Below are 22165 nucleotides of genomic sequence, written 5' to 3'. Positions count from 1 at the left end.
TGGGCGCCTTTTCTGTATTATTTATGTGTCCTCAGAGCCAGGGACATGCTACTGTTGTGCTAACCTAAGAAATTACGCAGATGAAGCTGCACCTGCAGCTGGGGCTGTCAGTCTGCTTCAGGTGGCCGTGAGGGGTCTGGCAGAGCCATGAGCCGCGCCAGGGAACGTCCCAGTTGGTGATATTTTGTGAGTTCAGGCATTCCTCTTGTCACGACACAGTTTCACTAATTCAGGCTGTTAGTCAAAGATAATTTTGAGCTAGAATATGACTTGAATTAATATTTCTAAGAAGGTGAATTCTGACAGCCCTCTGTATCCACCGGTTATCTATCTGTGGAGTCAACCAACCAGATTGAAATATTCAGAAAAAAATGCCAGAAAGCTGGAAAAGGACAAGTTGAGTTTGCTTTGTGCTTAGTGTTAGTACTGTGCCGGATTCAGGAGGGCGAGGTCCCAGCAGGCACGGGCCGCCGTGTGCCACTGTGACAGCCCTCGGCCCCGCTGCTCGTTGGCGCAGCATCACTGCCTCCTGTCCTGCTGGGTGAGAGTCTACCGCTGAGCCACAGCCCAGCCCCTAATAGTTTCTTTAGAAGAGGTGCGTTAACGAATTTACAAGAATGATTTCCAGTTTATTATAAACAAGTCAATCTTCTGGAAAGGTTTTAAAAACTTTTATTTTAAAACAAAACAGTTTCTTCATCAACTTTTCTGTCTCGCTTAAAGCCTTCATTTGGAGGTCATGTAGCCAGTCAGACTGCAGCATTATTCTGAACTAGCACAACTTCTGAAATAAGTATAAATGTTTGAAATTTTATTATACACTTTCCAAATTACAGATTTAAACATCAGTCAGTATTTGTAACTGTAAGAAGTGTTCTGATTATATATCAAATGGGATAAAAAACAAATATAGACACATTTTTACTGCTGAAATGGTTCTTAACATCTAGTCCAGGATCTTTATTTTGTAGGTGTGGAAGCTTGAGACCTGAACAGACTGTTTTCATAGAAGGCATGTAGACTTGTTAGAGGTAGAGCAGAAGCTGGAAACGTGGTCTTCAGATTCTCAATCAGGTAGTGGAATTGTTTAGCCTAGAAAGGAAGGAGATGAGGTGCAACTTGATTGTTATTCTAAGCATAAGGGGGCACATTGTGTACCCTCGCCCACCCTGTGATAATAGCTCTTTACTTATAGTAAAAAATAACGTCTTCCAGGAATGAGCAAGGAGGCTTGGGTTTACCTTGATTAGAGACTTACGACTTACCAGTTCATGTCGTTAGCCCTAAAGATCTCCAGAGAAATGAGCAACTGGGTAATTTACCTGGTATAAAGCATTCGATGAGCAAATGATATTTTAGGATCCTTTTATGTTCTATGAAGTTTAATGCATTTTAATAATAAAAATATGATAATGGAAATACTAATACTAGAATTAAATGTTGTCTTATTGGAATTTCCACATAGGAGAATGACTTACTGGTACCAGAATGAGTCCTGACCAGATACTTGAAGTACATCATTTGTGTGTGTGTGTGTCTCTCCCTCTCCTTTCGTAGAGCTGGAAAGGGAAGAGTGTCCAGTTTGTTTAACTGCTAATGCACTTGTTTTTGTTTGTTTAACTCAGCTTTGGCAAATGCAACGTTATGTATTCTTGAACCTGTTATGTCTGTGGAAGTTATAGCACCAAATGAATTTCAGGGACCAGTAATGGCAGGAATTAACCGGCGGCATGGGGTAATCACAGGACAAGATGGAATTGAGGACTATTTTACACTGTATGCGGATGTAAGTACCATTGATTATTTTCATCCACAGAAAGAAGTCATTTAGCTTTTGTTTTTGGAAATTATAGAGCAAATTTATATATTTTTCTATTGAATTTGTGCTGTATGTACCTGGGAATTTCTGTAATCTGCTGTTAGAGAAATTCTTAAATGCAAAAAGCAAAAATAAGATTCATTTTTCAATGTGGCCTGTTGTAAATATGCGAGTTTCTCAGGTATAGAGTTGTTGACTTTCTCCTTTTAGCTTTATTTGCACAGCCTGCCTTTCTGTCTTGACTTAAATCTGGGGAAGAATGCTGGCCCCTGCTTTACACTGCTACCAGCACATGTCATACAGGACCCAACCCAGGGCTGGGTGGGACTCAGTGTTGGGGCCTGCCCAGCACCGTAGAAGGAACATAGCCAGCATCCGGTGGACATGTATATTAACATTTCCACAGAAGGAGCACCTCTGAGTACTTGGGCCTGGGGCAGGTGGGATGGAAGGCAGGTGGGCATCAGTGGCATCTGCTCCGAGGGACTGATATTGGTTTCCAGCTGTGACCACCAAGTGAAATGATTTTCAAGTAGGGTTTCCACTTGGAATGAGGCAAAAAGGTTTCTCTTTGGCTTTTAAGTCTTTTAAACCAAAAGTAGTGAATTGAAACCTAAATCTGAAGGCATTAAGTAGCCAATATGTCTTTGTATTTTTCTCAGGTATTTTTTAGCAAGCAGTGCTTACATCTCTTGTTTGTTTTTAGGTCCCTCTGAATGATATGTTTGGTTATTCCACCGAACTTAGGTCTTGCACAGAGGTAAGCAAGTGTTTATCTTCACCACAGTGCTCTTCAAAAGACCATCCTACACAAGATGAGACTTATGGAATTCTGACTTCATGCGACTTAACAGTTATAAAAAAATTCTCTCCTCTGCCTCTTAAACTCCTAGGGAAAAGGAGAATACACAATGGAGTATTGCAGATACCAGCCGTGTTTACCTTCCACACAAGAAGACCTCATTAATAAGCATTTGGAAGCGACAGGTCAACTTCCTGTAAAAAAAGGAAAAGCCAAGAACTGACTGTCTTTCTTGTGAGTTTAGTAACTTTAAGTGAATATGCAAGGCTTAGATATGACGGATTCCAGTGGAATGAAATCAGGTTGCTGAAACAAGTTTTCGAAGCCCTTCCTATTTTACATTCAGGAGCTTCTATTATATTCTAAGATAATTCTATATATATATCTCAACTCTGTTGGTTTGTTTTATAGTTCATTGAATAACCTCAAAATATTACTGAAATATACTTAATATTTACTTAAGGGAAAAAGAGATTATTTCAGTTATAGTCTTCAACTTAGAATATGTATAAACTTCCTTTCCACATTTTCTTTTTCATGAGAATTTTCAACATATGGAAAAACAGTACAGAACAGCCATGTTCCTTCCATCCAGATTCAGCAGTGGGCACTTTTGTCAATCATGTTTATCAAACAATAATTTTATTGTCTGTGTCTCCTACATTGAATTTTTAAGTTATTTTGCTGAAGACTTGCAAGTGAATTTTGTCTCATGTCATTAGTGGGCAGGCTGTCCTGTTTAAGAGGACATGTCCTATGCCCCTACTATAGAACAGCTGAGTTTCTAGCTGGTTGGCATATGGCTGATTGATTCAGTTTATGGATTCTGCAAATTTGTAACTGCCTCTGTTTTAGGAGTACACGTTACGTGCGGTCCTGTAGGAAGTAAATGAGATCTTCCCATGTGCTCTTCTGGTTTGTGTTCACCTCAGTGTTCTTATAGCCCTAAATAATAAAGTGTGATTTCAGAGTTGTTGCCTTGTCACTTCACCCACCTGGTAAATGCTAGTTGAATTTGAGTCTGCTAGAATTTGTCATGTATTCATTGAGATTGTGAAAGAACATTCAGCTTTGGTTTCTACAGTTGGGTTTCCTAGGCAGTTTTACCAAACTATGCAGAATTTCTTCACCCAAAAATTACCTTATACCATATTCACCTCATAGTCTTTTTCCTTAATAGATTATAAAAATGAAATAACTGGTTTTAAATGCATTTGGTTTTCTTGATTTATAGACTTTATAATCTAAGATTTCTAGGTTGAAAAAAAGGATTAAGTATTGAGCATATGTTTTTAAGACATTTGCTGAGTAATTTAAGTGTATTACCTATTTTAATTCTCACAACCCTGTGTGAGAGGGTTTTTTGCGATAGGGAAACAAAGGTACAGGGAAGGTTAATTTTTGCAAGACCACACAGCTCACTAAGTAGTAAAATGGATACTTAGGTTGCTTTTGAGGAAGCACATTCCCCACCAACACAGCTGTTGCTCCAATAGCATCAGACCTGGATAACGTGGTTGCTGAGGCATTTGGTCAGCACCCTGGAACCCTTCTTGATGACTTTGAGAACTGTTCCACACAAGCCAGTACACAAGTTGTGACAGGGCACATCTGGCCATTGAGAGTATCAGAAAGATGGGTAAATTTGGATACATCCTTGATTTGTTAAATATTCTGGTTAATAAAGTCACAGTGTCAGAAAGGACTCTAGATACTAGTGCATCACCTGCATCTCATAGGCACTGATGCAGACCTAGCTGGGGGGAGTATCTGGAACAGCACCCTGTGGGACAGCTCCAGGACCAGAACCCACAGTTCCTGCTAACTCATTAGCTTAGTGGTGGTTAGTAAACACTACCTGCCAACCAAAGCCCAAAGAATGGAAAAGATGAGTGAGAGTATTCATAAATGAGTGCTGTTAAAGTGCTGTGTGAACTGGTAGACTCAGACTAGGAAAGCACTGCATGGGTGCCCAGGCCTGACTGCACCTTGAAATCACCTGGACCTTAAAAGTAAATACTCAGAAACTCTTCTAGGTGATTCCAAAATGCATTCAGTGCTGAAGACCACTGCGGGATGGTCTGCACTTACGTTGGAGACAGGAAATGAAAGATTTTTGCAATTCACGTGTGTCATATAATTAATGTTCATTTGTGTGCTATAAGAATCTGGGCTCTTGGTTCACCATTGGTGACTTTACCTTGAAAGATATTTTTCCTGTTATTCCTTCCTCACTGCTTATTCTTAGATTGAATGGTTTGCAAAATCACTAAAATTTAATCAGTTCTGAAGATTAGGATTTTTCATGTTTTAATGTTTTTGAAATTGGAGTGTCTCTTACATTTGGCAGCCACCAGAAAGGAATGAGTTGAGACGTACCGGGGTGTGCTCCATTTGCATTGCTAGCACTGTAAGCTGCTAAGCCGGAGCTTTACTGCCTGTTTTCAGATGAACACCACCGTAATGCATCATTGAAATGCAACTCACAGGCAACTCAGGTGGACATTCCCTCATGTATCCATTCAAATAAGTGCCAGACAGCGTGGGACGATTTTTGTACTCAGAAAGCTAGGAAGGGTCAGAATTGTCTAAGCTGAGAAAAACTGGTGTGATAAACTAAAATGTTGTAGACATTTAAGTGCCAAATATAAGGCCTCCCTCTGACTTTCAGAAGAACTTGTTAGAAGTTGTCATTTGTAAGAACTGAAAATTCAGGTGGGAAAAACTGGAACCGAGTGGAATCAAGGGGAGTGCAGGGAAGTCCTGGCACCATTTCAAGTTTGAAAATTGTGAAGAGAGTTCAGACAAATGAATGTGGTGCTGGAGGGCATTATCATTGGCACCGAGGGTTCACACTCCTGAGGAACTGGGAACTGAGCTCAGGGAACTCGGGTGTTCATTTTATGCCAAGCCAAAAGCAATAGTTTTTCTCTGTAGTTAGCTAGTAAAATCAGTGTTAGAAAGATCAGGCCAGCAGTTTTAGAGTTTGTGCTCGAAATAATGTTCTAATGGTGATAGTGAAAAAAGTTTAGTTGGTTTAACTTTTGTGAATTAGATAGTTGTGTTTGTATGTTCTTTGCCTGTGTGATTCTCCTTCGTAACTGTCACACTGAAGCAGGGTCTGTTGGAGGGTTACCTTAGAATCCTTCCCTGGTTGAATTATGGTCACATTTGTGAGCCTAATGTCATTAATGGAAATTCCCTTTTGCCAGTGAGGACCTGCGAAAAGCTGACACACCCCCACCTGCCCCTTTCTAAGTCCCTAATGTGATGCTAAAAAAGGTCAGAGATCACAGGACATGGAGTATGCTGAAAGGATGTTTTGTTTTTTACCTTGGATCGAACCCAGGGGCACTTAACCACTGAGGCACTGTTTTGTATTTTATTAGAGACAGTCTTGCTGAGTTGCTTGGGGCCTCACTGAGTTGCTGAGGCTGGCCTTGAACTCATCATCTTCCTGCCTTAGCTGCTGGGGTTACAGACATGCCCACCATGCCCGGCAAAGTAATGCTCTTGAGATCTCCTTCTGAAGATGATTCGGGGAAGAAACGTCAGTTAGAGGGGTTTATCTCTTGATTTTGGCATGATAAACATAGCAGACTGTTTATGTTTTCAAAGAAGTACCTCTCTTCACTGTTGCATATGTTGAGATTGCTGAGGTTGCCTTTAGATGATTGCTTACAGTGCTTCAGAGTTCTTAGAACTCTTTAAAAAAAAATTGGATCTTGGGAAGGTAAATGGAAAGTTGGGGTTTTAGAAAGAAAAACACATAAGTTAGACCTGCTTATCTTTTATAAGAGTCCTTGTCTTTTTTGCCTTTAGTATAAGCTTTTCCAGTTACCCACTAGTGCAGACTAGTAGACCATCCTGACCCTAAGGGGTTTTAACTTCACAGTGGTGTGCAAGTGATATTTCTTGGGGAGAAGCCATACAAGTTAGCAGTGAAATGCTGGGTGGTACTGGAGCCGGCACCTGCCGTGAAACAGCCAGCACTACAGGGCACTGTTGCTAAGCCAGGATGTTTGGTAGGTTAGGTGTATTAAATGCATTTTCAACCAGAACCCCCTTGTAAGTCAAGGTGTGTGTGTATTTTGTCACAGTTTAAGGCTAATCACACATTGACTGAGGAACCTGGCCGAAGGTTTTAGACACTGATAGAAGTGTTCCATTACATTATAATATTTCTGAGAGGGAATGATGGTAATATTTCCTGGGTCAATTCTTCCTGCCTCAGGCAGGTACTCCACTGAATTTGATTATGGTACATGTTGTTTGCTTTTATAAATGACTTAGGCCAACTCTGGATCCAAATTGTCCTTGTAAATGAAGATTGCAAATGTTTGGTATACATAGAGTTGATGTGTTTGCAGGCAGCCACTTGATCTAGTGAGATAATGTATTAGTTTATAATTTAAATCAAGCAATATCAAGATTTTTATTTAATTCCAGCTTAGCACAAATTTTGCCCATACATACAAATCTCTGCAAACACATTCAACACCTTTTATTATTTAGAAGCATGAACATTTATTTAAAAGTAGATGCCAAGTTTAAAAAGAATACTTGCTTGAAATAACAAAACAGTAAATTTTCTTAAAAAGTTATTTTCCCTACTATTTGCTTTGATTGAAAATGGTGGTTGACATACAGGGCAGGAGCAATTTAGCAACATAAAATAGTTACAGTATATTAAGAAGAGTGAGAAATACAAATTCAGAGATGGAACCATTTTTGTTGTTGTTGTTCTTAAAAAATAAAGATCAGCCTCTGCATAGGTACTGATGGCCTGGACTCCACGTTTCAGGGCTGAAACTCCGAGGAGCCTGCTGGCAAGTGCCCGGCGCTGAGCTGAGCTCAGTGTGCCCCTGCCGCCCAGAGTTGGACTGCACAGACCAGCTGAGCAGCAGCTGATACCTTTCAGCTTTGGAGCGTTTGCTGGTTGTCACAGGCTCCAGAACTAAAGTGATTGTTTAGGCTAGGAGAGCCATTTTGTCTAGAATTTGGTAGAACCAGGTCATTGTTTCTTAGAAATTACTAAAATCTGTCGGTGCCACAGCTGATCCTTCCTCGGTTCCAGAAGAAGCTTCTGAGGTTTGCATCTCCTCACAATGGTAGCTCACTTTAAGCCACTTGCCAGGGTACCAGATCAGGTGAATATGGCAGGGAATGATTTCCTAGAACACAGAGGTATAAAGTATTAAACCCTACTGAACCTAAGGTAGAAACACTTCTCCATGCAACGTTGTGTTTTACCTGTGTTGGGAATTCATGCAGCAGGATGATGTAATCAAAATCAATTGCATGATCACTGGTTTTCTGGAGGAAAAAACAGAGAGTTAGTATAACAGAGTGAATCTGTGTGAGCTCACCATGGGGGGCTTGGACACGAATTCTTGGTTTGGAGGGGTTCCTTCACTCTTCACTGCCTCAAGATTGAAGCTCATTTCCTTCATTGTATTCTGCTCAGTGCATCAAGGTGTGGATTCTCCCTTTGGTTTTTATCACTGAGTTGCACAAAATGCTGGCTGGATGTTGTTACCACTTTTTTCTTTCTGATGCCTGTAGTTTGGGAAGGGGGCCGAGATCTGTGGGGTTGGCAGGCTCCTGGCGGCCTTGGAGACCCAGCTCTTGTGTACATTGCAAGCTGCTGCATAAAGCCCTGCCACCCCAGGCTGCAGCACAAGGGGAAGGCAGCCAACATCCCTGGAGGCTCTGCCAACAACCCTGTTCATGCCAGGCACTGCTCACACACTCGTGTGGGTCTTCTCCCCCCGCACCCCCCAGGTGACTGCCCCACACCGCCTTCATTGTGTACGCACCGTTTCTAAGCCAGAGCACTGGGGCTTCTCGGCAGGTATGCTCTTGTTTATGCGTTTTCTATGCATTTTACTAGTGAGTAAGCCAATTTTGTTTTCTTCCTGACATTTCCTTTTTTTAATATCAAGGGTACTTATTTCTTCACTAGTAACAGTGGAAGACAGGAAAAAATTCTTAAAACCTTCGATTTGGAATATAGTTTTAGTATCCTACCAGGTTTTTATTGAGACTACTAAAGAATTTGAAGAAGCAAAAAAAACAACAACCAAAAAAAACTGATGTTAGGTCTTGTCTTCCCTTTGCCTGCACTGGAGAGTTTTTCCTGGTCAGGAAGTATGTGTGGGTGTGGGGGTACCACAGGGCTGAACCTGCCTGGGCAAATCACAGGTGGACTGCTTTTCACTATGTTGGCTCTTCCCTGCCTGGCAGCACACCCACTAGTGTGCACAGCAGGTGTCTGACACAGCCATAAGCCAGGGGACTCATCAGACAAGGCTCCAAGTCTTTCAGGAGAGAACAGGCTTCAGGAAGTTCCAGGTAGAGTTGGCGCTTCACATCCAGGTATTCTGCATCCAAGCCTGCAACCACCCAAGGGTCAAAATGTTTTTTGAAGTTGTGTCTGCACGGAGCACGTGTGGACTTTTTGTCATGATTCCCTAAACACTGCAGTGTAGCAGCTGTTCGTATGGCAGTGGCACTGTGTTACCTACCAAAAGAAATCTAGAATGACTGAACGTTTATGAGGCTATGTGCGTGGGTTATATGCAAATGCCGAGCCATTTCATATAAATAACTTGACATCATGGAATTTGGTATGTGGTGGGGGCCAGGAACCGCCCCCCACAGACACCAGCAGATGACTGTCAGGCTGGTGGTATTTCTTGGGGGTACAGTTAGCCTTGTTTGACCTTCATTTGGAGACGTCTTGAGCTTGGAAGGAAGTGGTTCTCTCAGGATGCTCCACGCCAGCTGCTGCTTGTGTAGCTGTCTCGGGCTCTGTGCTGTCTGTACTATTTCTCAAAGCCTGCGTACAGTGTGTTTATCATTTAAAAATTGGTTGTGCTTAGAGTGTTTGTTCAGGACAGTGTCTGGTCTGCTTTTGAAGGTAGCATTTCTGAAGGAGAGCATGGCAGTCTCCAGATGCTAGGCCAGAGAGCAGCAGGTCTTAACAAACGACAGGCCTACACTCCATCTGACTTGGTGTCCTCTGTCCACCCCGTGTCACTCACGGTCTGATGCCAACATCTGAATGACCGTGGTGCCTGGAAGCCCTGGCGTTGATGCAGTTGCAGAACCTTTAGCCTGTAGGAGGATGCACCCTTGACCCAGACCACCGTTGGGGAACTGCAGAACAGGACGTTGCACTTCCCAGTTGAGCCGAACGCCCTAGGATGGGCCCACCCTTGCCCAGTCAAGCTCTGCCAAGAGGTCATTATTTTTAATATTAATTCAGAAACAATCTCTTTGGCTTCTATTCAAATCGACACAAATGCCAAACCCTTGCCTTGTAGTCCAAATTGATGGTGATTTAGCATTGCAGTTTTTTACCACCCAGCACTCTGATCTTCCTGGAAGCAGCCTGGACGTTTCTCTGCCCTGGTAGAGAGTAAGGAGGCTGAAGTTAAGATCAGCCGTTGCAAGGAGCTTTCTCGGCAGAACAGGTTAGTGGATGGGATGTTGCTGATACATGCCTGTGGCTGCTGGAGTCACCCTGGTGGCAACCACATGCTGCTGGTTATGCGGTTGGGTGCTTACAAAGTCTGGCACCATCAGAGCAGCTTGGAAGGCACAAGGTCAAGGCTGAGTGCACGGAAGTCCCCGTCTGTCTCCTAGCTAGTGCGTCTCCCTTGTCCTGTGGTATTGGGAAGACATCAGTCCTTCAGAGGTGGGTCTCACTTTGTAGTTGTCTTTGAATCTTCCTTTGCCCACTCTCAGGCCTTGCTCCCCTTGCACAGTTCCACTGAAAGGTGAGTTAACCCCCATGGAGAGAGTGTCTGTGCTTCTCTGAGCGCCACTGGTCACTCCTGGACCCTGCACCCTTTTGGCTTTACCTGCCCCACTGCTATTTCCCAGAACAGTCCTTAGAGCTTTTAAAGCACACTGTTTGCTTCTTGTTTATGTTGCTGGCTCTGCTGAAAGATTCGGGAGTCCTTGGTGGTCACTGAACAGCAGGATTCGGAAACCTGTGTGGATGTGTGTCTGGTACCTCTCAGTAAGAGTGCTCTAGGCCGAAATGCCCGTCCCGCTGGACAGCAGACTCCCACTGCCCCAGCGAGTTAAGCTGACGTTACTGTTAAGGCTTCAATCACTTTGTTAGTCCTCGTTGTAGGACCTGAGAGATGAAGTGACTTGCCTTGAGTGACTTAGGTCAGTTGCCTACTCAACCATTTATCTAAAATTCAAACCTTACAGGGTTTAAAAAAAAAAAATCTAAAATTCGTAATAACCATTCTCCCTCATGGTTTTTTTTTGTTTTTTTTTTTTTTCCGTGGTGCTGGGGATTGAACCCAGGGCCTTGTGCTTGCCAGGCAAGCACTCTGCCAACTGAGCTACATCCCCAGCCCCATTTTTCCCTTTTTAACAGTGTAGTTTTCATTCATGTCCCCACTGTCCCACCTGCAGTGTGAGAGTCAGATTTCTGTCTGTCTAGCTCTATGGCCTGACTTGTCATATAGCAACAACTAGATGGTGATTTCTATTAAAAATCACTCTGGAAGGAGAAGCAAAGGTAAGTAAAGAACTAGGCCATTAAAAGTGGCCTGGCGGGGGCACACCAAACTTCCTGCTGCTGAAAGTGCTGACTCATGCTGGCCAGATCGTGTGCTCAGGGAACTCACTGATGGTCCATCCAGGGGTAAATCCGTGAGAAAATGAATTTTACTTTTGGTATATGATGTGAGGTGAAAGTCAGTTTGGTTTTTAGCAGTTATTGACTATCTAACTTTCCTATGGTGCTAGGGATTGAATCCAGGGTCTTGTGCACATGCTAGGCAGGCACCCTACCTCTGAACTACATCCCGAGGCCCCTAAAAATAATTTTAAAAGAATCTTAAAAAATTGGCACTTGTGATTGGCTCAGCCTGCCTCTCAGAGAAGCTGATTTTGTTTTCTGTGGAAATGCCCCTTCTCCCATCTCACACTTGGCGGACAAGGACCCCAGCGTGGCTCACACCGCTGAGCGGCTGGCCCTCTCAGTCAGGCCTTCTGGGGCCCGTGGGGCTCACGCTGCCCCTGCACTCCAGCGCCTCTGGGCCCTGCTCTCTGCTGACGTCTGCCTCTCGTGAGAAGACCGAAGCCACTGGCATAGAGGGCAGCTGGCTTCCACCTCGGCACCCACCTCCTGCCAGCACCCCACTGCTGTCCTCTGGTCTCCAGGCAACTCCACTCCTGTTGGAGGTCGAGTCGGCAGGCTCCAGGATTCGTCCCTGAGCAGCTGTCTCTCCCACTGCCCTCCATCTCATCTAGTCCTGTGGCTTCATATGCCCCCCGCGTAGCCATGGCTCGCCCACGCCTCCCCCATCAGACTTGTAGGTCCAGACAACTACCCAGGCTCTCCTGCCTACCACAGGACAAGATCACTTCCTCCAAATCTTGCCCAATCAGAAAATGTAAGCCCGTCCTTCTAGAATCAGCCCAGGTTCTAAGGTCATCCCGACGCTGGCTGTTTTCTGACTCCCACGCCTGGTCCAGGAGCAGATCCCAGCAGTTCTCACACCACCTCCTCTGCCCGCTGGCCTCGCCCCTGTCACTGCAGTAGTAGCTGGTCTTTCTGCTTCCCCTGGCCTCCCTGCAGCCTCTCAGTGTAATGAGAATGGTCCTGTATTAATCAGGTCAGGTCACTCCTCTGCTAATAAGTTCCAGACTCTTCTGATGGCCTCCAAGGCCTTGCAAGAGTGACTGCCTCCCCACGTTCTTGTCCCCTGCACAGTTCCCTCACTCGCTCCTTCCCTACTGTAGCCTCACTGCTGCCTCTCCAGCCCAGAAGCCACACCTCTACCCGAAACTCCTCCTGGGTTCCCTGGGCCTTGCTCAGCCAGCCTCACTTCAGGTAAGTGTCTCCCATCGAGGCCCGCACTCCTGCCTGCCTGCCTTCCATCACACTTCACCGCTTGCTGTGCACTTATTAGTTCACTGTCTTGTCTTCTCTCCCTGGAATTCATCTCAGTGAGCAGCAGCATAGTTCTGCTCGCTCTCACATCATCAGTCCCTAAAATAACATCTGGCCTGCCACAGGCACTCGAGTACTCTTTGGGCGAGTGAGATGCAGGTAATTCATGCTCAGTCTACGAGCACCACACCGATGAGTGTACCGGGGCGCCTCGGGTTTCTTACCCACTGCTTGACGCTGCTGATCCGTAACGGGTAGTAGTATAAAAACTGGGTTGTCCTTTCCCACATCACGTAAGAGCTGCCAAGAACAGCCAAGTCCCACATGGGTCTCACAGAGGGATCAATATTTCCGTAATCATCTGGGGGGGGGGGGGGGGGAAGCACATTTGTTAAGCCATTTTTTGAGACAAAATTTCAGAAGTTTAAATTCAGAGGTTTAAATTTTGTCATATCAGGTCATCTCTCACAGCAAGGCCCTGAGGCAAACACACAATTGTTGGCATCTGTTTGTGTTGGCATGGAGATTTATGCTTCAGCTAGCCATGGACACCTACTGTAAGACAACTTTGTGGCTGTTAGCTGTATGCATAGCAATAAAAGCTGTAATGGTACTGAAAGTGAACTCAGAGCTGCTGAGAAGCGTTAGTCATGAGGTCAAAAAAGCCTGTCTGTGATCTCCACGTGACCTGGTGGTTTGGACTTCCTTCCTTCCCTCCCTCCCTCCCTTCCCTCCCTCCCTTCCTTCCTTCCTGTACACAAATGGGGTACAACTATTGTTTCTCTGGTTGTACACAAAGTAGAGTCGTACCATTTGTGCAATAATACATATACATAGAGTAATGATGTTTACCTCATCATTCTGTTCTTTTTCCTTCTCCCCACCCCTCTTTTTCCTCTATACAATCCATCACTCCTCCATTCTTGCCTCCCTCCCACCCTGACCCCCTCCGTTATGTATCATCATCCACTTCTCAGAGAAATTACTCAGCCTTTGGTTTTTTTGGGATTGGCTTATGTCAGCATGGTATTCTCACCTGCATCCATTTACCTGCAAATGCCATAATTTTATTCTTCTTTATGGCTGAGTAATATACATACCACATTGTGGTATATATACCATAGTTTCTTTATCCATTCATCAACTGAAGGGCATCTAGGTTGATTCCACAATCTAGCTATTTTGAACTGAGCTGCTATAAACATTGATGTGGCTGTGTTACTGTAGTGTGCTGATTTTAAGTCCTTTGGTTATAGGCCAAGGAGTGGAATAGCTGGGTCAAATGGTGGGTCCATTCCAAGTTTTCTGAGGAATCTCCATACTGCTTTCCAGAGTGGCTGCACTAATTTGCAACTCCACCAGCAATGTATGAGTGTACATTTTTCCCCACATCCTCACCAACAACTTTTGTTTGGTTTGAGTCTTTTTAAACTCATTGCTTCCTCATCTGCCAAATGGCTTTATCTCTTACCATTGACTTTAAAGCTAACCAGTGATTGGCAGCATCTCTCACTTCTTTTGAGCACCTGAAGAAATCAGACCGGTTTTTCCTGTGGCATTGTTTTTGCACCTAAAATCTATAATTCAGGAAACATTTTTTAACCTACTTAATAGTAGACTGCTGTGATTATTAATTTGCCTTTCAGGACTTCTAGAAAGTCAAATCTCAGTAACTTGGAAGATAACTTTCATGGCTCATCATTGTCTGCAATTTGGTGGAGACACTCTATTAAGATAGTCACAGTACAGTATGTGGGGATGCCCACAAGCTGATTTGGAAACTCATTTTTCTTGGTAGCATAATTTTAGCTTAAATTCTGCTTATTAACAGACCTTGGCTTGACTGGCCTAAAAATGACAGGCAACTCCCAAGATTGCTCCCTTTATCTTTGTGTGAGACAAGATGGGTCTCTGCCTCCACTTGGGTGTCAAGAGATGCAGCCATGTGTTCCTAAGACAGGAGGGAGCAGAGCTCTGAAAAGTTTCTCTGGGCTGGAGGGACTTGGGGGGCTTCAGAGAAACGAGATTTCAGCAGGCTGTGGCTTCCTGTTGTGTATGTGGTGGGAGGAGCCCAGCACGTGAGCCCCCTGAGCGAGGAGGGCACTGGCAGGTCCAAGAGCATCAAATGCACTGACCACGTGCCGTGCCGGCAGGTGTGCACTGATTGCTAGTAGGCAGGGAAGGCGACTTGCTTCTGTGCACGGGACAGGTGGGGGCGACTGAAACCCGCAGACTGGACAGGAGGCTCCCGCAGCAGTCCCGGGAGAAGCCCTGTGGGCATGAAGGATGGTGAGGTTGGGCACGGGGACGGCAGGCAGGATGGGTCCAAGTGCTTCCCGGAGACAGGCTTGATCAGAAATGGTGGCCAGTTATTAAGTGTTAGAAAGTTACCAAGGAGTCCAGTCACCAACTATAGGAGAGGAGTAATACTATGAAATAAGTGACCAAATGTGCAGACCTTTGGGTGGAAGTAAGCTGAGTCCATTAGGGTTATTATACATGGTGTGAGAAGAGCCACAGCCAGATCCAGGAGAAGGAAGCCCACCAGGTCTGGTGAGCTGGGTGGTCTCCGGCGACCCAAGGGACAGCAGCTTCCATTATGTAGGTAGGGCAGAAGCTGGCCAGGAGGAGGCAGTGTGTGTGGAGAGGTGACAGAATAAGGAAAGAGGGGGTCAGTCTTGGCAGGGCAAGACAAGGAATGAGTGGACAAGGCTTCAGAGATGAGAAAGATATCGATGGGCACAGTCGTGGAAGAAGCAGGAAAACTGGAATCAGGGGTCTATCAACTCGAGGGAACTGGGGATGGGGACAGAGACTTGGTGTCTGGGGCTAAGCAAGCAGAAGGAAACTCCTGGTGCCAGGGAGCTGCGATGTGAGCAGGTCAAGGCTGAGCCGAAGGCAGCTCCAGACTGACTTCCTGCCCGCTTCGCCTTCTGGGAAGGGGCTTCTGTTCTCCGCACTGAGCAGCTGACCACTGGGATTTCAGACACGGTGCCCGGTAGGACTCCAGCACTGCGGTGACACTGTCCCTGCTTCATTAAGGCCCCTCACCCTTGTCTTCATGGAGACCTCCCTGTCACAGCTCCCTCACAGGTCGTCATACAGTGTGTGAGTTTAGAACGGGGACGGCACAGCCGCTCCTCCTGGAGATGGAGGAGTCGCACGGGACACCCAGGCCAGCGAGGACGTGGAGAAGGTGACAGCCCCTGCTGGCTATCCAGCTCTGCAGGCTCTTCCTGTGTACTTGGGAGCACTGATGGAGGTGTATGCATTCATTAGGAAAAGCAACAATTTCTAAAGGGAAAACCAGTGTGGAACAAAGTCAGATCCTCATACGTACGAGCTACGCATAGTAGTCCAGTATCTTGAACTGACTAAACACTGAGCAGAATCTGCTAGGGTTCCAACTAGACATTCCAGGGATATCAGCATACTTTTTATTTGCTTTATCTAACACCAACCTTTGTGGTTTTAAAGTAGATAATTGTGTGTCCATGGACAGGCTGCACATAGCACTTAAGTGTCTCAGTGCAGAGCCTGCAAGTACTGTTGATGAGCAGCCGCCCTGTTAGGATTTTCCCGAAGGTTCGTAGTAGCACATTGAGGGCTACAGAAGGATCTTATGAGTGCGCAGAACTTACTGATCAAGGGCCATTAGCATGTGCTATTTAAAAGTAACCCAAATCTAGTGATTCTGTGGAAATATTCAAAGAAAAAGGCCTATACAATTTCTGAATTTGTCTCTTAAGAAAAGTGAATAAACCCTGTTTCCCAAACTGAAGGGGAAAATATCCCTTAACAACTAGGTGCTCAGTGTTATTCATTAGCTCAGTTATTTCAAGTGTCCTGCTACAATCTTGGGTTTAGAATTACTTCTCATAATCTTGTGACATAGGATTCAATCCAAATTGTCAGGGAACCGTTATGTGAGAATCGTCCATGGCTCTGCATCTGAGAACACAAGAAGCAGCATTCCACTTCTAGGTCTTAAGAGCATCCGGTCAATACCAGCAAGCCCGAGGGGACAGATACCTTCAGCCTGCAGCCTGCAGTCCTCTGGAGCCAGCCTGGGGCTTCAGGGTGTCTGGGCAAACAAGCAAATTGAAGTGAGGCTTTGTAGGGGGGGGAGTGTGGTAGGGGTCTGGTGGCAGGCTTGATGCCCAAGTGCAAGTCCAGAGACGACTTCTGTGGTTTTAGAAATTGAATCTGCCAGTAAGTGCCAAGTCTCAGCTGCTGCCCACACACCGAGTACTCAGATATATGAACTCTGCTCTGCCGCAGCTGAGTCACCACGGAGAGGGGCCCAGCCATTAGAGATGGCACCACTGCCATTAGCCACTGACCCGAAGTGACATAAACGGCTCCTCCACTCAGCAGCCCAGAGACAGCCGTTCGCCTGCCTCCTGCGTGGGGCAGAGTGGAGGCTGGAGGATGGCTTGTCACTAGAGTTTCCAAGGCTGCTGCCCGAAACTTCTGGAAAGGCCCCTCGGGTTCTGGACTCACCCTGAAAACTGCACCCCGGTCACATCCTGTGGAAAGACTCCTTTACCCACTACCTGGGGACTCAGCCCTTCCTGGGCCCCCCTTAGGGGGAGTGGGCAGGAGAGGCCCACACAGCTTCTAGAGTAGTGACTCTGCTGTCCCCAGAGGAGGACAGAAAGATTCCTCTGAATTTTGTTGAAATGAGGAAGTGTGTCAGGAACTATGGCTGAGTCAAAGTGCCACTCGAGGGGTACGTTTAGATGAGCACACTCTACGGGCTAGTGACCACAGTCGTGAGGTCATGAGCACTGGAAACCAGAGGCCGACTCATACCAGGTATGCTGCTCACGTTCAAGGCGTCCTTCAGCTGCTTCAGCTGCTTGAACAGCAGGCGGTCCTCTTGGAGCATGCTCTTCTCGGGGAGCGGGGCGCACCTCACGGTAACGGCCGGTCCAGGTTTCTGATTCTTGAAAAGCACCTGAGCAGAGCATCTCCCCAAGCGGCGCTCGCGGTCCTGAGGTAGAGACGCGGAGTCAAGCAGGGTGGTCACTTACCGCCCCCCACACAAGACTGACAGCTCCTCAGGGCAACAGCCGTGCCCGGCCTTGCAGTAAGGGAATGTGGGTTTGCCGACCGGTGGTCTTTCACGCTTTGCCATCACCTAAACTCGTCTCTGGGTAATGGCGACCTAGTTCTGAGACGCTGTCTGTGGAGCGCCGCTTGGCCCAAGGCTGTAGGGTGACAGAGACCTGGCCCTCCTCTGTGGACCAGCACGATGCTTAGCTGGACTATGAGCAGACTGTCCTCTGAACAAAAACACTATGTTTGTGCTGTCTTATGAATTAGCTCCTCTCATTCCAGTTTTAAAGACTAAGATGCTAAAGTTTAAAGAGGAAGCTTTTTGTGTCTCCCAGCTCGTAAGTGGTGAGCACTCGCATCTGAGCTCGGCTTACTGAGGTCACACCAACCCGTCCGTGCTGTGCCAGGTCCAGTCCAGAGGTGGAGGTGCAGGCCCTCCGCCTGGGTTGACCAGCTCCCTGGACTGCACTCGTTCATTCACGTTTAAATGGAGGTTACTGGGTATCCTGGGATCACCCTCACTTATCCAGCCCAGAGACATCTCAGCTTCAGTTAGACACTAGGCAGGACTCATTTCTAGGGCAGTGAGTGGTTCTTTGCCCTTTTGGTCACAGATTCCTTAACCGGATAATAAAAGCACATTTTCATTGAAAATGTGCTTGCTCATACCGTCAACACCAGCCTAGAATTTGAGGAACTGTGTGGGCCTCATACCCAGCCATGGGCCCCTAGTTAGAATTTCTCCTTAAAAAGTGGATGCAGTGAACTTTTCACTTCTAAGGTTTAAACAGGGAGGAAGCCCAGTTAAAACCACCACCAAAACAAAGAACCCAAGGGAAGAGCAAAGGTGATCTGCTCAGTAAGTCTGTTTCTAGAACCCACTCAAAACATGGAGGTGGGTTTTCCCGTGGGCAGCTTTCCCCTGTGAGTGCCAGCTTGGAGAGAGAGAGATCTGGGGTGCATTAAGATGCTAATTACAGGTGCAAGGGAGCAGACAGTGCAGGGCTCTCAGGAGGAGGGTGTGAGAGGTGTGACAGGGTCTCTCTGGCTCCTTTGATGTTTCAGGAAGGAGAAAGAGAACAGGTATTGCTCTCCCTCCTCGTTTTGTTCATCCTCCCCAAACGCCTCCAGGGAATAAAGCACCTGGTTAGATGGAAGACCTCCCCGCAGCAGGGATCCCGCCCTTGGTGCACCCACAGGGTCACCAGCGGTGACCTACTACTGTTCCTAGTAACTGGTGTTCCTTCAGCTTCAACAGGTTTGCAACAGAGAGCTCACAGGCATCTTCCTAACCCTTTAACAGTGTGAGTTCTGAGGTCAGTGAAGTCGGGCACACTCAGTTCTGGTGAGCCATCTTCCAGAAGCCTGGAGTGGGGACTCACACCTTCACCCCAAAGCTCTGCCCCCTGGGACACTTTGATGCCAGGCCCTGCCTGCCTTCCCAGGCTCCCTGGCTCCCAGCACCACTGGGGCAGTCTGGGCTGGTCTCCCGGTGTCCCTTGCTGCCTCCCAGCCTGCCCGGCACATGGAGTTCATCTGGCTCTAACCTCTACTTAAGTTTTCTGTTTACTCTCTTCCCGAAAACAGGGCAGTGGAAACTTGGCAATGGGGACTGCTCGGTGGGAACGGCAGTAGGCTAGTGCCTGTCGCACGCAGGGCCCGCTGTTTCATAGGATGCCTCTGTGTGGATCCTGGAACCAGCCTCATGCTGTGCCGGCCTGGTAACCAAAAGTGTCACCAGCAGACACGAAAAAGGACAAGTAGATGTTTAGAGTGAGTCATCCGGAGGGCTCTGAGGTCAGGGAGGGGTCCTGGAGGTGGGGTGAGCCGCGTGATCTGGGATGCGCGTGGCACAGGGCCACGAAGTTGAAGCAGCTGGATCCTTGCCTTCTGCCTGACCCGTTCTCCACCCCTGGAGGACGCAGCAAGGCAGGAGGCCCCGGACAGAGCTCCCGGGCAGTGTTCACAGAGTCGCCTGAAGGGCACTCCTGGCTGCTTACCTGCAGGTGGTAGGCCTGTGTGCTGAACACCAGGTTGACTTGATAGCCCCTCGTTGGATCAGCCTGAAACAGAGACAGTCGTAGCATTGTAGGCGCGCCATTGACACCCTCATGTCCAAGAATGCACTCTTGGGTGGTGCGGTGTGAAAGTGCTGATTTTTCTTACAAACTGATTTTGCCCCTCAGTTTGCTAGTTTGACACACAGTGAGAGGCACAAAGGGGACAGGGTGTGTTCATCTGGAAGCTGACTGTAAGAGCAGCGAGGCAGGCTAGGTGCAGGGAGCGGGGCTGAATTCCTCTACCCGCTCCCCAGCTGGCCCTGCCTGGCACAGTGGGCTGAGCTCAGGAAGCGTCCAGAGCAGGCGAGGCTGAACTACCACTCCAGCTGGCCATGGCCAGGCAGGTGAGTGAGGGTCCCAGGACTCCTGGCACCTGGGACTGGGAGGCTGGAGAAAGCCAAGTGCAGAGAAGGAGTACAGGGCTGGCACTCGAGAGGGAGTGAGGCAGGAGAAGGCCTTTGAGGCTGGAGCCTCACTTCTTTTTAAAAATATCCGCTTAGTTTTTGATGAACCATTGTTATTTATATGCAGCGCTGAGGATCGAGCCGGGGCCTCACACGCTCAGCTCTCCTCCACTGAGCCACGCTCCCGGCCCCTGGAGCCTCGCTTTTTAATGCAGACTTGGAACCGGAGCCCAAGCCCCCGGGAGCCCCACTGAACAGCCATAGTACACGGGGTGTTGTGAAGGATGGGGTGAGGCATAAAGGTGGGCCAGGGCAAGTCAGGTGTGTTTCCTATTTTTATTAAAATCTGGGGTCCCGAGGCCGGGAGAGCCGTGCTGAAGCCTGAGTGGCCCAAGCTCGAGGACAGGGAGGAAGTGACCGACTCCACCCGGGGTGCTTTACCTTGCCCGCCCCTGGAGCACCCGTGAGCAGCGGAAGGCCTGCAGGGCAGCTGCTGGGACGATGCCCCAGGACCAGTGTCCTCAGCACCCGCCACATGGGAGGAACCCACGACAGTGGGCTTGCGACCTCGGTCCCACCAGCACAGGCTCCAGCCCTGCCGCGGGCCAGCATGGGAGGAGCACTGCCTCTGTTCCAGCTGGGCGTGGGGCATGCTGGCTGGAGGCCATTCAGGAGGAGAGGAGGAGGACGCCCGCTGGACCGTGCTGGTGCGGGACCTTGTGCATAAGGATGCACCAGGGGTGTGGGGCAGTGCAGGCAGGTCTGGGAGGCGGGGGGCCAGGACATGAGCAGTCTCCCAGAGAGTGGGAGGATGGCCGCCGTGCCACACCCGTACCGCCCACCCGTGCCCCCGCGTTCTGAGACAGGGGCGCCTGCTCTAAGCAGAGGACTTGAGCTACAGAGCCTGGTGGTTCCTCTGAAACACAGGGAGGCAACGGGGGCCTCTGGCTCTTTGTAGGCAAAGAAGCAACGGCCTTAAGCTGAGGCAGTGTGGGGTCTGTCATCTGAAGAGGTATTTTCCTGGCTGCTTTGATTCCCTTGTTTTAAATTGACACTTTTAAAAACATGTCCACATTTCATCCAAAATAGGATTTTGGTGTTTTGGTTGTACTTTATCAAGATGCGGTCCTTTGATCTCCCTGAGAGGCCTCTCCCCTCCCTTCCTTATGGTCACAAGTCCCTGGGGGCCTGCTCAGGGCCACCGTGGTGGGCACGAGGCGTCTCGTGCTCCTGGGCTTAGGATTGTGTCTCTTGCCTTATTCGGAATACTCCCTGTGCCCAGGGTTTCCCAGGGCACACCTACTCCAAGCACGGTGCCAGGTGCAGGCACTACAGTAGGCAGGGCAGCAGTCGCCCTGCCAAGGACTGGGGAGACCATGAGCAGGCCACTGCAGCGTGGACTGCAGCCCACCATGGGCGGTGAGGGAGACCAGAGGACTGATCTTGTGCAGGGACGGGAAGTGATACTGCAGTTGAACTCTGCAGGTGAAGGAGTTGACTTGGGGGCTGCGAGCAGCTGGCCAATCATTCCACACTGAAGGCACAGGGCTCCTGGCCCCAAGGAGCTGCAGTGGGGCCAGTGGCCAGCTGGCAGGCAGGAAGAGGCTGACCAGGTGGGGAGGGATTGTGTCCTGAAGGAAAAGGAAGGCTGCGGCCTAGGAGGAGGGACTCCGCATAACTCCTGCAGGAGTGGGGAGGTATCCAGCGGGGTGTGGAGAGTGGAAGGCTAGTGGGTGGGGGCAGGCTGGGACGGCGGGGATGGACAGAGCGCATGGTGCAAAGAGGGGACCCCATCAGCAGGAAAACGGGGGCTGGGATGGGGCTGGGTGCTGGAGTACTAGCCTAGCAGGCACAGGCCTTGGACCCACCCCAGCACCCTGTGCGCACCCGCAGAAGGTGGTAGAGGGTGAAGTCCTGAGCAGTCGTGCACCGCACAGAGACATTCTGGTCAGGGAGCGCCACGCTTGCAGCGGTGGTGCCCCAGGATGATCGTGGAGCTGAAAATCCCTCTGGCTGGAGACATGGTGTAAACAGATGGCTGCGGTGGTGCGTGGTGGTGACGCATGGCGCTGGTTCAGTGCCTGCTCCACACTG

At 48.1% G+C, this 22165-nt stretch overlaps 2 protein-coding genes across 3 annotated transcripts in view; one reads left to right on the top strand and one right to left on the bottom strand.

Moving 5' to 3' along the window:
- Positions 1-3587, top strand: part of GFM1 (G elongation factor mitochondrial 1) — a 39506-nt gene extending 35919 nt beyond the window's left edge. Inside the window, exons 16-19 of one of the 2 annotated variants that reach the window (XM_079100397.1) lie at positions 1626-1786; positions 2526-2579; positions 2713-2855; positions 3477-3587. In XM_079100397.1, coding sequence (XP_078956523.1) covers positions 1626-1786; positions 2526-2579; positions 2713-2844 — 347 coding nt within the window. In that variant the 3' untranslated portion in view covers positions 2845-2855; positions 3477-3587. Of the gene's footprint in view, positions 1-1625; positions 1787-2525; positions 2580-2712 lie in introns of both variants that reach the window. The other variant, XM_079100396.1, reaches the window with a different exon arrangement.
- A 3513-nt stretch (positions 3588-7100) lies between these two features.
- The window catches only part of RARRES1 (retinoic acid receptor responder 1), a 28792-nt gene continuing 13727 nt past the window's right edge, over positions 7101-22165 (bottom strand). Inside the window, exons 2-6 of the mRNA XM_079100406.1 lie at positions 19608-19670; positions 17362-17542; positions 12771-12907; positions 7875-7937; positions 7101-7795 (exon numbers count right to left, since the gene is read on the bottom strand). Of these exons, the coding sequence (XP_078956532.1) occupies positions 7646-7795; positions 7875-7937; positions 12771-12907; positions 17362-17542; positions 19608-19670 (594 nt within the window). The 3' untranslated portion in view covers positions 7101-7645. The remainder of the gene's footprint in view (positions 7796-7874; positions 7938-12770; positions 12908-17361; positions 17543-19607; positions 19671-22165) is intronic.

This window comes from Sciurus vulgaris, assembly GCF_902686455.1.
Source record: "Sciurus vulgaris genome assembly, chromosome: 10".
Lineage (NCBI taxonomy): Eukaryota > Metazoa > Chordata > Mammalia > Rodentia > Sciuridae > Sciurus > Sciurus vulgaris.
This window is presented reverse-complemented; position numbering and strand designations above follow the sequence as displayed.